The following is a 15,205-nucleotide window of genomic DNA, read 5'->3' as shown; positions in this document are numbered from 1 at the left end:
TAAAGAAATAATATTAGCATATCACTTTAAGGTTTCATTTGGAGATGGATGGTTTCCATAGAAAGTGATAAAATTCTTTCCCTGAAAATCAGGAGGAGCAGCAAAGTGAAACTCACCAGAACTGTGTCAGTTTCACCCTGCTGCTCCTCCAGTTGCCATCCTGCCAAATGCTGAAGAGCTGTAGACCTAAAGAAAAAAGCAGAAACAGACAGAAAAAAAAGGGAAAAGGAACTGGCCAGTCCACCCAACTACTATTTCATGTCAACTTTTAGAATTCTGAACCAAGTTTGTTTCCTAAATTATTAGATTTGGGAAATCTGCAGAAGTAACATACCTAGCTATATTATCTCTGAAGATCTCTAAGAAAATTAAAGGCTCTGTGTTTATCAACTCAGTTAATAAACATGAAACTTCTCAGTATGTTACAAAGTTTTAAATTTATTAAAATAAGGAATAAAATAACATTTTAGTAAAATATCTAACAGAGAAGTAAATAAATATTTAAAGATAAAACTTTTGGCTATTCAAGAGCTACAGAGTAAACTTTAAAGAGGCTTTTTAGTTCTTCATTTCTTATTAAAGAAACATTCTCCCAATTATCTTAAGATGATAAAAGATTTTTAACAAGATAGATAACCAAAAGAGATATCAATTTCTACATTATTTTGGGTATACCATTATATCACTGTATGCTAAAAGATATAAAAAGGAGAGAAAAACAGTCAAGTTGAATCTCTGAAGATAGTAAGGTGAATATTAACTTTCCCAAATTTTATATATGTCAATTTTACAGGGCTAACACATTTTATGAAACAGGTTATTTTAATGACTGATTTTGATAAATGATACTCTCTGAAGAAAAAAGCTTTTAAAAAATAGCAGATACCTGGCATAAAGTCTAAACATGCATTAGAAAACCAAAGTACAAATTTTTTTGAAGAACCAAACAGCCTCACTTAATACTATAAATCTCATTTTGAAAACTCAGGCACATAAGCTCAGTTAGACCACAGTCTAACCTGTTCTGTGATGTTTAATAGGTGCCTAACCTGCTTTCAGCTCCAACTACCCCATAAAGATTTCTTGTCTCGACCAGCTGGGTTGAAGACATTTTTGAATAACTTGACTTAAACCACAGTCTATCAGTCAGCTTTGACCACAGCAAAAACAGGCTCTGAAATTGCTAGAAAAGAAATTCATACTTGAGAATTTTCTAATCAAGAAATTCATACTTGAGAAATTCATACTTGAGAATTAAGAAAGCCCTGAACAAATCATAATTCAGTATATGTCATAATTAAATTTCAATCTTGTTAGTTTATCAAGCTTTTCATATCAAGAACATCTTCTTTTGAGAGAAAGAAAATTGAGGGGAATAAAAAAAATGGCTCAGAAAGAACTTCTTAATTAGATAAATGTTCTCCCCCCAAAAAATCACATTTTTTTCTTCTTCCTTCAATAACTCTCATTATTTACTTTAAACAAGGTTCACATCTTTCAATAAAATTAAATCATAAAAATACTTCAAAAATCCAATCTGGGGCCAGTGCTGTGGCACAGTGGATAAAGCTGCTTATGGCACAGGCTTCCCATATGAGCGCTGGTTCGAGATCCACCTGCTCCATTTCCAATACAGCTCCCCATTAGTGTGCCTGGGAAGGCAGCAAAGGATGGCCCAAGTTCTTGGGCCCCTCCACCCACGTGAGAGACCCAGGAGAGGTTCCTGGCTCCTGGCTTCAGACTGGCCCAGCTCCGGCCATTGTGGCCATTTGGGGAGTGAGCCAGTGGATGGAAGACCTTTTTCTCTATCTGTAATTCTGCCTCTCAAGTAAATAAATAAATCTTTTAAAAAAAATCCAATACCACTCTTAAGTCACCTTTTACCTAGCCTAATCTGTTTTAGTAGCTTTTTCCAGACACTTATTCATTCAACTAACATAAACAATTTTCCACTGTTACAATCATGGAATCTTTCCTTTCACCAGTGTATCCATTTGCTTCTGAAATCAAAACAATTTGACCACTTCAAACTTCTCAGTTTCCCACTTTCCATCCTAATATAATCAAAAAATTAGCTATCAGTAATGTATGACAAATTTTATCATAGTGAGTTCTCAGAAAGAGAGGCAGTATCTAAGCCATTTTTAAAATCAGCACTAGAATTTGACCCTGGTGCTTTTACAAAATGTGAACTTTCAGGATTTAATCAACCTAAGCTAAATAAAAAGGGGTTTTTAAAAAGACTGGACATATATCTTCATTTAACAAAGGTACTCAAAATTGTTGTATAAATCTTAGGTGTTTAATAATGTCTTTATAATTAAAATGGCTATTAAAACAATTTTATTTCTAAATAGTTTCATCAGTTCATAGAAGACATTAATAAGTCCAAAACATGAGAAAGCTACTTAAAGATAGAAATTATTCATAAATATAGAAACTTATTTGTAAGAAATATTCAGATAAGAAGTTACAACATGGTCAGCTTAGAAATAAAATGGATCTCAGAAATCATAAATCTTATTTTAGAAATGAGGGAGGGGGGCTGGCACTGTGGCACAGTGGGTAAAGGCACCACCTGATGTGCAGGCATCCCATAACGGCACCAGTTCAACTGCTGGCTGCTCCACTTCCAACCTAGCTCCATGCTGATGCGCTTGGGAAAGCAGCAGAAGATGGACTAAGTACTTGGACCCCTGCACCTACGTGGGAGACCCAGATAAAGCTTCTGGCTCCTGATCAGCTCGGCTCCAGCTATGACAGTCATTTAGGGAGTGAATCAAAGGATGGAAGACCTCTCTCTTTCTTTCTCCCTCTCTTTGCCTCTGCCTCTCTCGTTTTCAAATAAATAAATAAATCTTTAAAAAAAAATTGATCCAGAAAGATAAATACAGACCAAGAATTAGAACCCAGGTTTCCTGACTGCCAGTCCATTCTATCACTTTTATAATTTCTTCCATTCTATTACTGCTCAATTTGTAATTATGAGAATTTAAATTAAAAGTGGATTTTAAAATTCTTAACTTGTTTATAAAGACCTTGATATAGACTCAAGTAATACACATATCCATTTATTATCAGTGTTTTAGTTTTCATCACTAATGCTTTCCAAGCTAAAATCACTTGGCCTATCATGCTACACAAAAACAAGTGTCACTTATAATCTGAGTAGCAAGGGGCAAAAAGTTTCTTTAAAACATGACTCAATCATCCCAACAACTTAGCAAAATACTGGTACAATCTCTTTAAAAAATAAATTTTTCCAAAGAGTAACTATTAAAGCATTTTGTTTGTGTGTTTGTTTGACAGGAAGAGTGGACAGTGAGAGAGAAAGGTCTTCCTTTGCCGTTGGTTCACCCTCCAATGGCCGCCGTGGCCGGCGCGCTGCAGCCGGCGCACCGCGCTGATCCAAAGCCAGGAGCCAGGTGCTTCTTCCCGATCTCCGATGCGGGTGCAGGGCCCAAGGACCTGGGCCTCCTCCACTGCACTCCCTGGCCACAGCAGAGAGCTGGCCTGGAAGAGGGGCAACCGGGACAGAATCCGGTGCTCCGACCGGGACCAGAACCCAGTGTGCCAGCTCCGCAAGGCTGAGGATTAGCCTAGTGAGCCGTGGCACTGGCCAAAGCATTTGTTTTAAACATTACTACTTGTGAATCACATTTTCACATTTTTTAGAGTGACCACATATAAACATTCTTTTAACATTTAAATTTTAGTTTTAATAATTTGACTATAAGTCCTTGGTATGTGAACTGTACCATACCAAATGTATCATCAATATTCAACAAACTAGCTTTAACAAACATCTGCCAGTCAACTCCACTATAATACCTCCAAGGCACTGGCATTGTGATGTAGTGGGTAAAGCTGCCACCTGCAGTGCCAGCATCTTATATGGGCACTGGTTCGAGACCGGCTGTTCCACTTCCAATCCCACTCTCTGCTATGGCCTGTGAAAGCAGTGGAAGACGGCCCAAGTCCTTGGTCCCCTGCACCCACGTAGGAGACCTGGAAGAAGCTTCTGGCTCCTGGTTTCAGATCAGCACAGCTCTGGCCATTGTCACCAACTGGGGAATGAACCAGCAGATGGAAGACCTCTCTCTCTGCAACTCTGACTTTCAAATAAATAAATAAATCTTAAAAAAAAAAAAAATCTCCAAAATATCTGTTAAATGAGTACTCCCTGCAAAACAGAGGCACTTTTCAAAAGATTATCATGAGGAAAATTCTCCTTATCAAGCCCTGTGTATATATTCATAGTTATTATATATTAAATTAAATAAGCTCAACTTCCCCACTCTATTTCAACTCTTCCAATGTATTATTTGCCCAGACCTTTAGTGCTTCTCCAAAAAAAAGAGCATTAATTAATTACCTAGACAGATGTTACCCACGTGATTTTTTTCTTTTCTTCTTTTCTTCTAGTCTCATCAAGGGTAATACACTTTGCTATTCTTCTATCCCAGGCTAAGAATTATGCAGATCCTCAGCTCTCAGAATTTTTTTAAAGACATATAATGTTCAAAAGTACTTATAAATTCAAATATTATCATTGATTGCCTCTGAGGGATATGATTATGGGTGATTTCCCTCTTTTTGTTTTCTTTAGATTCCACTAGTTTCTACAATGAACATTTATAATCAGAACAAAATGTTTTCAAAATACGTTCTATAGAATAAACAGATGTTTATTAAAGTTCAAAAGATAAACATATACTTCCTTTTTGCTATTAAAAAATAAAGCAAAAGTTCAGAAGATATTTCAAAGAATTCCCAAATTTAAAAATAAAATAGACATGAATCACACCTGTTTTTCAGTGGTTTTCTTTCTAGCTTCTGCCCTCTCTTCTAGTTCTTCTAGTTCATTATCCTCAGTATCAAGATCATCATCATCATGTTCATTGTCATCATCATCATCATCATCAAATTCATCTTCATCATCAAAACCCTCTTCATCATCATCTTCTATTTCAGCTCCAGAATCTTCATCATCATCGTCATCTTCCTCTTCTTCTTCTTCCTCCTCCTCTTCATCATCAGTTGCATTTCCAGGTTTACCTTCCATATTACTTAGGTCTGAAATCAAAAGTGCTTGCAAGCCATTCCGTAACTTGATGTATCTGAAAAGAAATCACAAAACATTTTGATTCAGCTATTCATGACATTATTCCAACACAAGTGATCAGCTTAGCAAAACTGAAAAAAAAAAAATTCCAAGTACATATACACACAAAAACTAATACTACAGTAGTTCTCCTTATCCATGGTTTCAGTTACCCACAGTCAACCTTGGTCTGAAAATATTAAGTGGCTAATCCCAGAAATAAATAATTCACAAATTTTAAATTGTGTACAATTCTAAGTAGCATGATGAAATCTCATGCCATCTAATTCTCTCCCATCCTGGACATGAACCATCCCTTTTCCCAGTGTATCCATGTTATATATGTTACTTGCCAGTCAATTAGCAGCCATCTTAGTTATCATATCTACTATCACTGTATCACAGCACTTGTGTTCAAATAACCTTTATTTCAGTTACCAAAGACCACTAAATATTCAAGAGTAGTAGGCTGGCAATTCACGTATGCCAAAGAAAAGCCAAAAATGTTTCCTTGTAAGTATAAAGGTGAAAGCTCCTGAATAATAAGGAAAGGGGAAAAAGTATATGCTGTGATTGCTACATTCTATGTAAGAATAAATCAAACCATGAAATTGTTAAAGTTAATTAGAAAATTTACATCCACAGTGAATTAAGTACTAAGAAAATATATAAAACTTGTATATGTACATATGTATGTTTCTGTAAAACATGATACAATGAGATTACAAACAATTTCATGGTCGGGTAGGTACTTGGCCCTGCAGTTAGGATACCACTTAGGATGCCTACATCCCATACTGGAGTGCCTGAGTTTGTGTCCCACCTACACTTCTGATCCAACTTTCTGCAAGTGAACATTCTGAGAGGTAGTGAGTTCATGTAGTTGGGTCCCTGCCACCCATGAGGCAGACCTGGATTGAGTTCCAGGCTCCTGGCTTTGGCCTGGCCCAGCCCTGTGGGCATTTGGAGAGTAAATCAGGATAAGGAAGATCTCTCTTTTCTATGTCTCTCTGCCCTTAAAATAAAATAAAAAATTTCTAAGTTCACAGAAAAATGGAATTGCAAGTTTAGAAGTGAATACCTGTTCGGCCGGCGCTGCGGCTCACTAGGCTAATCCTCCGCCTTGCGGCGCCGGCACACTGGGTTCTGGTCCCAGTCGGGGCACCAGATTCTGTCCTGGTTGCCCCTCTTCCAGGCCAGCTCTCTGCTGTGGCCCGGGAGTGCAGTGGAGGATGGCCCAAGTCCTTGGGCCCTGCACCCCATGGGAGACCAGGATAAGTACCTGGCTCCTGCCATCGGATCAGCATGGTGCGCCGGCCGCAGCGCACTGGCTGTGGCGGCCATTGGAGGGTGAACCAATGGCAAAGGAAGACCTCTCTGTCTCTCTCTCTCCCTGTCCACTCTGCCTGTCCAAAAGAAAAAAAAAAAGAATACCTGTTCTAGTGGTTAAGAAACCAGTTTGCACACCTACGTGTCCTATCAGAGTGCCTGGACTCAATTCCCAGCTCTGCTCTAATCCCAGCTTCCTGCCAGTATACACCCTATGAAGCAACAGATGATAGTCTGAGCGTTTATGTCCCTGCCACCCACTTGGGAGACTCAGATTAAATTCCAGGCTCCCGGCTTTGACTGGACCCAGCTCCAGCTGTTGCAGACATCTAGGAAGTAAGCCAAAGGATAGAAGATCAATCAATATCTCTCTCTTTACCTCTCCCCTCCTTTCCCTCCATCTTTGTGTGTGTGTGTGTGTGTGTGTGTGTGTCTGTCTGTCTCTTAGTCTTTCAAATGAATAAAAAAATAAAGTTTAAAAATTTTAAAACAAAACATAAAACACACATCTCAGAAGTTAAATACACACAATAAGCACAGCATTTGGCATTCCTTACTATTTTTTCATGTGTAAGTACTTAAACACTCTACCATACCAGAAGACTTAGCTTAAGAAAAGTCTATTCCTCAACATACAGACGGGTCATGCTAGCTTACATATTAAAGCAAGAATCATATAAACTTAAATCCTGGTGATTCTATCTTCTATTAACATTGTATCAGTATCCAAAGCTACAACTACAGAAATAGTTACACCTCTAAGAAAACTAAATCCTTCAGACTAGTAGCCCTGCAGAAAGATTATTCTTTTTCTTCAGCTTCATAAAGGTCCTACCACCTACTCAAAGGAAGAGAATTCTTATTTAGTAAAATGACTGTGTCAGCTTGATGATTAGGTATTTACCACACAATGTTCCCTTCTATACTAATTCCTTCATGTATTTATTCAACAACCATTCATTTAGTATATTTTATATATCAGATACTGTGCTACATTAAGAAACAAAACCACAGTCCTAAGGGCTGATGTTGTGGCATAGCAGGTAAAGCCACCATTTGCCATTCTGGCATCCCATATGGGCTCTGGTTTGATCCCGGCTGCTCCACTTCCATCCAGTCCAGCTCCCTGCTAATGCACCTGGAAGACAACAGATGGCCCAAGTGCTTGGGCTTCTGCCACTCATGTGGGAGACCTGGAAAAAGCTCCTGCCTTCTGGCTTTAGACATTTGAGGAGAGAACCAGCGGATAAAAGATCTATCCATCTCTTCTTTTCTAACTCTGCCTTTCATATAAATAAAATAAATCTTAAAAAAAAAAAAACAACACACACAGCCCTTAAGATCAGGTACTCACTCTCAAGTAATGAAATCATTAAACCAGTATGATCCTGAATGACAGAAACAAAGAAATAATGTTAGAAGGATGCAGACAGGGAAAGCCTGTAGAAAAGGACACTTAATTCAAGTCTTAGAGATGAAAAAAGGAGTTAGACAGCAGAAACTGGGAAGATTAGCATGCAAAAAGAGGTAAGAAGGCTCACTAGGCTAATCCTCCACCTTGCGGCGCCAGCACACCAGGTTCTGGTCCCGGTTGGGGCACCAGATTCTGTCCCGGTTGCCCCTCTTCCAGGCCAGCTCTCTGCTGTGGCCCGGGAGTGCAGTGGAGGATGGCCCAAGTCCTTGGGCCCTGCACCCCATGGGAGACCAGGAGAAGCACCTGTCTCCTGCCATCGGATCAGCGCAGTGCGCCGGCTACGGTGCGCCGGCCACAGCGCGCCAGCCGCGGCGGCCACTGGAGGGTGAACCAACGGCAAAAGGAAGACCTTTCTCTCTGTCTCTCTCTCTCCCTGTCCACTCTGCCTGTCAAAAAAAAAAAAAAAGAGGTAAGAAATGATACAGCAGGTAAAGCTACCACCTTTGCAGTGACGGCATCCCATATGGACGATGGTTCGAGTCCAGGCTGCTCCACTTCTTTAACATTTATTTATTTATGTGGAAGTCAGAGTTACACATAGAGAAAAGAGGCAGAAAGAGAGAGAGAGAGAGATCTTCCATCCGCTAGTTCACTCCCCAATTGGCCGCAATGGCCAGAGCAGTGCCAGTCGGAAGCCAGGAGGCAGGAGCTTCCTCTGTGTCTCCCACGTGGGTGCAGGGGCCCAAGGACCTGGGCCATCCTCTACTGTTTTCCCAGGCCATAGAAGAGATCCGGATAGGAAGTAGACCAGCCGGGTCTCAAACCAGCACCCATATGGGATGCCTGCGCTTCAGGCCAGGACTTCAACCCACTGCACCACAGCACAGACCCCACAAAAGATTTAGAAAACAGGAAAGGAAACTATGAACAGATGAGACATTTTTAGAAATTACTGGAATGTGAAAATTTTATCAGCTTAATGGAGAAAAGATCAAAGGGAACCACAGGCCTACATACATGTAATAAGAAACTGGTTCTTGGGGCGCCAGTTCTGTCCCGGTCGCTCCTCTTCTAGTCCAGCTCTCTGCTGTGGCCCAGGAAGGCAGTGGAGGATGGCCCAAGTGCTTGGGCCCTGCACCTGCATGGGAGACCAGGAGGAAGTACCTGGCTCCTGGCTTTGGATCAGTGCAGTGCGCCAGCCGTAGCGGCCATTTGGGGGGTGAACCAACGAAAGGAAGACCTTTCTCTCTCTCTCTCTCTCTCTCACTGTCTATCTCTGCTTGTCAAAAAAAAAAAAAAAGAAAAAAGAAAGAAAGAAAAGAAAGAAACTGGTGGTTCTTTCCAAGAAAGCCTAGAGAAAGCTTAAGCTCCAATCAATAAATAGATTAAAGAGAGGGACCAGTGCTGTGGCTCAATGTATTAAACTATAGCCTATAGCCCTTGCATCCCATATGGGCATTGGTTTGAGTCCCAGTTGGTCCATTCAGATCCAGCTCCCCACTAACACACCTGGGAAAGCAGAGAATTGCCCAAGTTCTGGAGCCCCAATATCCACATGCTGGACCTAGAAGAAACTCCTGGCTCTTGACTTCAGCCTGGCCCAGCCCTGGTCATTGTGGCCATTTGGGGAGTGAACCAGTGTATGGAAGATCTTTCTCTCTCACTCTGTCTTTCAAATAAACAAGTAAATGAAAGAAAGAGTAGGGAGACACTCAGGATAATGAGATCAATTATTAATTAAACTGGAAACAATCTAAGTATCAACAGTAGGGTGGAAAAACTGAAGCACAGTCACACAACAGAATTTTTTCACACAACGTAATATAAAACAGGGAAATGTATAATTCGGCAACAAGCTGTTACATTAGTTAATCTTTAAAACATAGCGACAGGGGGCCAGTGCCGTGACTCACTTGGTTAATCCTCCGCCTTGCAGTGCCAGCATCCCATATGGGCGCCAGGTTCTAGTCGCGGTTGCTCCTCTTCCAGTCCAGCTCTCTGCTGTGGCCCGGGAGGGCAACGGAGGATGGCCCAAGTTCTTGGGCCCTGCACCCGAACAGGAGACCAGGAGGAAGCACCTGGCTCCTGGTTTCAGATCAGCGCTGCGCGCGGGGCATGACAGCCATTTGGGGGGTGAACCAACGAAAGGAAGACCTTTCTCTCTGTCTCTCTCACTAACTCTGCCTTTCAAAAAAAAAAAAAATAGTGCCAAAAAGCAAGTCACAGAAAACTATACACCATATGAATACTATTCATACAAAGCTAGAACATTTATATTTATTATGACAAAAATGTTTTAAAGCAAAGGATTAATAAACAGCATTCAGAATAGTTGGAGTGGAGGGCAACATGGGAGGATACAGAATGAGGAACATGACAGGGACAGGATGACAAAGAACAAAGAATAGATTCTAGTTCTGAGGGATATGTTTCATTTTAGATTTCTTACACATCACTAACAAAAGTTTCATTTTTCTTTTGCATATGTCAGATATTACAGTCTCAGAAGTTTCTAAAATGACAATTAAAGAACTTCATTCAGAAATAACTTAGCTAGTCAGGCTAACTTCCTCTGTGTCAAATAATCAACTACAGAAGATCAGAAAATGCCATCCTAAAATACGCCCTTTCGGCGTAAAAATTGTTGAACTGAAGGCAATTAAAAAGAGGCAGATAAAGGAAAGATCTCCGTCTTCCTTCTGTTTGCCTAAAAGCAGAACATAAATCTACAAAATTACCAGCTCACCTCATTTCCACCAGGGAGAACACAAATTAACCAGTTAAGCCAATTTTAGATCCTTATTCACCTGGAGATGGCACCAGAAGAACCTACTTTAACAAGCCTTTCTAGGTGATCTTTGTCATTTATTTGCTTTTCCACATGTTGCCATTTCTAGAAACTTAAAATCCTTTTCCTTTGTCATTTTTCTAAAAATTTACTGTTCTTTGTTGAAGATGCTGTGTAAGCTGGAATTTAAAGCCAACTCAAAGTTATTCATTCTGCAGGTAGCTCCCATACATGAACTTCAAAAAGTTCACAGAAAGATGAAATTAAAAGGTAATTTTTTTTCTTCACACACAAAAAAATTTGAGGTTCAGGCAATTTTTTTCACAATATGAATTTTCAAGTAACTTTTTGAAGATCCTTTGCATGTACAGATTTCAAAAAATTTTTGTACCAATGTATCTTCTAATTCCATTTTCTACAAACTCTGAAGTAGTCTCATATAAAATATATATGAATAAATTTATGCTTGTTTTTCTCATTAATTTTCTTTTTTAAAAAAACTTACGTGAAAGGCAGAGCTTATAGAAAGAGAGAGGGAGAGACAGAGAAACACCCATATGGCCACAACAGCCAGAGCTGCACCAACCTGCCAGTCCAAAGCCAGGTACCAGGAGCTTCTTTGGGGTCTCCCTTAGGGGTGGAAGGGGACAAAGCACTTAGGCCATCTTCCACTGTTTTCCGAGGCACATTAGCAGGGAGCTGGATTGGAAGTGGAGCAGCCTGAACCAGTGCCTATATGGGATGCTGACGTCACAGGTGGTGGCTTTTCCGGCTACCCTACACCAAAATGCCAGCCCCTGAACTGTCTTTTTCTACAGAAGTCCATTTCAACTAAGAACTTACAAGGACTGAATAAAAAATTCTTATTCTCCCTTACACAACTAAACAGCTACAGTACAAGTTAAAATCAAACAGTTTTTCCCGAGTGTGAATATTCTGTCCAGAAGTAAAATTCTATGATGAATCTTAAGTGATGCAAATTCTTGGAGAAGCAAGTGTTTTAATCCACTTTTTGCTGCTACAGTAAAATACCTGAGACTGGGTACTTTTTAAGGAAAGTAGGTTTACTTGCATTTTGCTCATAGTTCTGGAAGTCCAAGAATGTAGTGTCAGCCAGTGTCAGCTTCTGGTGAGGGCCTTCTGGCTATCTCACAACATGGTGCATGGCACCACATGGCAAAAGCACATGTGAGAGAGGACAGTTACATGGACAATGAGGAAGCAAGACAGCGGCTCGCTCTTTTTTTTTTTTTTTTTAAGATTGATTTATTTATTTGAAAGTGTTACAGAGAGAGAGAGAGAGAGAGAGAGAGAGAGAGTCTTCCATCTGATGGTTCACTCCCCAGTTGGCCGCAACGGCTAGAGCTGCGCCAATCCAAAGCCAGGAGCCAGGAGCTTCTTAAAGGTCTTACTACCTTTCAACACCATTACACTGGGGACCAAGCTTACAACACAAGTAACTTTGAAGAACAAACTAAATCCGACCATAGCACAGAATTTGAGGTAGCCTGAATGTCAAGATGGTTGTGGGGTAGGGAGAGTCAGGGGAAAGAAATTCTATTTAGCCCTTGTAATGTATTTTTTTTTATCTAAAGGTATTCTACTTTCAAAATAATTTTACACATTCTCTTTTAAGATGTATTTATTTATTTATTTGAAAGAGTTACAGAGAGAGACAGAGACAGAGAGATATCTTTCATCCACTGGCTTTCATCCGAATGGCTGCAACAGATGGAGCTGAGCCAGGCTGAAGCCAGGAGTTTCATCTGCGTGTCCCAGGTGGGGACAGCGGCCCAAGCATTTCAGTCATCTTGCACTGCTTTCCTAGGCACATTAGCAGGGAACCAGACAGGAAGTAGAGCAGCTGGGCCTAGAACCAGCGTCCATATGGGATGCTGGCATCACAGGCAGCAGCTTTAGCTTTACCTACTATGTCATATATTCTATTTTCAAAATAAATCACAAATCTTCCCAACACCACGGCTATTTCCTTAGTCCGTGCAGTCATTACAACTCCTCTCCTAACCAGTCTCCCAATTTCCATTCTAACCTCAATACTCCAGCATATCTGCCATAACATATATCTCAAGTCTACTCTCAGCAGCCTGTATAAAGCATATTAGTCTGGTAATGAGCTGAACTGCATTCCCCCAAAAATTCATATGTTGAAGCTTAAAGTCTACTACCACAAAATATGAATTTATTTGGAGGCAGAGCCTCTAAAGAGGTGATTAGGAGGGGCTGGTGTTGTGGCACAGCAGGTAAAGAAGAAACCTGTGATACTGGTTCAAGTCCCAGTTGCTCCATTTCCAATCCACATCAGAGACCCAGATAGAGTTCATGGCTCCTGGTTTTGTGCTGGACCAGTCCGGTTCTTTGGGGAGTGAACCAGGGAATGAAAGATCTCAATCTCTCTTTTTCTCTCTCTGTTGCCCTGTTTTTCAAATAGATAAATATTTTAAGAGGTGATTAGGGTTGGCCTTGATCCAATCTCACTTGTATCTTCATAAAAAAAGGAAATTTGGATACACAAAGAAATGTCAAAAATATGTGTACAGAAGCAAGATCATGTGAGGAAATATTAAAAAGACAGCGAGGATGAGGACTCAGAAGAAACCAAAACTGCTGACACCTTGATCTTGGTTCTAGTGCCCAGGATTGTGAGAAAATAAGTTTCTGTGGTTTAAGCCACCTGTCTGTGGTATTTTGTTATGGCAGTCCTAGCAAACTAATACAGGGCCATTTCCCTCTTCAAAAACCACCAATGGAGCTTCCTATCATAAACGTGGAATAAAATCCAAAATCCTTACCATGTCCTGTAAGGCTCTAGATAATCTGGCCCACCACCATCTCTCCAATGTTCTTTCTACCACTCTTCCCAAATGACTTCACTCACTGTGGTTTTTTTAAACATTCCAGAGACTCTCAGGACAGGGTCATTGTTCTTTCTGTTCATCTGGCCCTAAAGGCTCTTGCCCCAGATCCATTACTTGCATTCCTCCCTTAAGTCTTTGCTGAAATGTTTTCTTTTCCGAAATGACTTCTTTAATCACACATCATAAAATAGCACCCCAGTAAATATCTGCTTTTATTATGATTTCACCTTATTCATACCATTTGTCATTACTTTATGTCTTTAAAGGGTTTTTTCTTCATGGTTATATCCTATGATATCACCCAGCACACAGTTATATGAAACATTTAAAAAACATTTGTTAGGGCCAGCACTTTGGCATAGCAGGTAAAGCCGCCACCTGCAGTACTGGCATCCCATATGGGCGCCGGTTCAAGTCCCGGCTGCTCCACTTCCAATCCAGCTCTCTACTATGGCCTGGGAAAGCAGAAGATGGTCCAGGTTCTTGGGCTCCTGTACCCACATGGGAGACCCGGAAGAAGCTCCTGGCTCCGCTTCAGAATGGTACAGCTCCAGTCATTGCAGCCATCTGAGGAGTGAACCAGCAGATGGAAGATATCTCTCTCTCAGCTTCTGCCTCTCTGTAACTCTGACTTTCAAATAAATAATCTTATTAAAAAATTTGTTTATTTAAAGGCAAAGCTAGGGATACGGGACACTATGGCGTAGCAGGAACCAGCATCCTATGTAGAAACCAATTTGAGTGCTCCACTTCCAAGCTAATGTGCCTATGAAAGCAGCAGAAGATGGCCCAAGCAGTCATCTGGGAGGCCCAGAAGAGGCTCCTGGCTCCTGGCTTCAGACTGGCCCAGGTCCAGCTACTGTGGCCATCTGGGGAGTGAACCAGCAGATGGAAGATTTCTCTCTCTCTCTTTCTCTCCCCTTCCCCCAATAAACTCTGCCTTTTTTTTTTTTTTTTTTTTTTTTTTTTTTGACAGGCAGAGTGGACAGTGAGAGAGAGAGACAGAGAGAAAGGTCTTCCTTTGCCGTTGGTTCACCCTCCAATGGCCGCCGCGGCCGGCGCACCGCACCGATCCGATGGCAGGAGCCAGGAGCCAGGTGCTTTTCCTGGTCTCCCATGGGGTGCAGGGCCCAAGCACCTGGGCCATCCTCCACTGCACTCCCGGGCCACAGCAGAGGGCTGGCCTGGAAGAGGGGCAACCGGGACAGAATCCGGCGCCCCAACCGGGACTAGAACCCGGTGTGCCGGCGCCGCTAGGCGGAGGATTAGCCTAGTGAGCCGCGGCGCCGGCCTAAACTCTGCCTTTTAAATAAACCTTTTTTAAAAAAAGTGTACATATGAAACACATGAAAAACTTGCTCCCTTTACAGAAATAAAAAAAATTTTAAATAAAAAGGCTACACGAGGCCAGCACTGTGGTATAGTGAGTTAAACCACTGCTTGGGATACCAACATACCGTATGGGCTCTGGTACATGTCTTGGCTGCTCCACTTCTGATTCAGCTCCCTGTTAACGTGTCTGGGAAAGCAGTGGAGGATGGCTCAAGTCCTTGGGCCCCTGCCACCCACATGGGAGACCCGGAAGAAGCTCCTGGCTCCTGGCTTTGTCATAGTTCAGTCTTAGTCGTTGTGGCCATTTGGGGAGAGAATCCACAGATGGAAGATCTCTCACTCTCTCTCTTCCTCTCTCTAAC

At 41.3% G+C, this 15,205-nt stretch overlaps 1 protein-coding gene across 4 annotated transcripts in view; it reads right to left on the bottom strand.

The window, feature by feature from the left end:
- NRDC (nardilysin convertase) overlaps window positions 1-15,205 on the bottom strand; it is a 93,192-nt gene that overhangs the window by 70,053 nt on the left and 7,934 nt on the right. The window contains exons 1-4 of one of the 4 annotated variants that reach the window (XM_051857772.2): window positions 9,761-10,028; window positions 4,808-5,120; window positions 1,050-1,183; window positions 117-186 (exon numbers count right to left, since the gene is read on the bottom strand). In XM_051857772.2, the coding sequence (XP_051713732.2) occupies window positions 117-186; window positions 1,050-1,183; window positions 4,808-5,120; window positions 9,761-9,792 (549 nt within the window). In that variant the 5' untranslated portion in view covers window positions 9,793-10,028. Of the gene's footprint in view, window positions 1-116; window positions 187-1,049; window positions 1,184-4,807; window positions 5,121-9,760; window positions 10,029-15,205 lie in introns of those variants that run through there. The other 3 variants (XM_002715099.5, XM_070078514.1, XM_002715100.5) reach the window with 3 other exon arrangements.

Source organism: Oryctolagus cuniculus, chromosome 7, assembly GCF_964237555.1.
Source record: "Oryctolagus cuniculus chromosome 7, mOryCun1.1, whole genome shotgun sequence".
In the NCBI taxonomy this organism is placed as follows: Eukaryota; Metazoa; Chordata; class Mammalia; order Lagomorpha; family Leporidae; genus Oryctolagus; species Oryctolagus cuniculus.
This window is presented reverse-complemented; position numbering and strand designations above follow the sequence as displayed.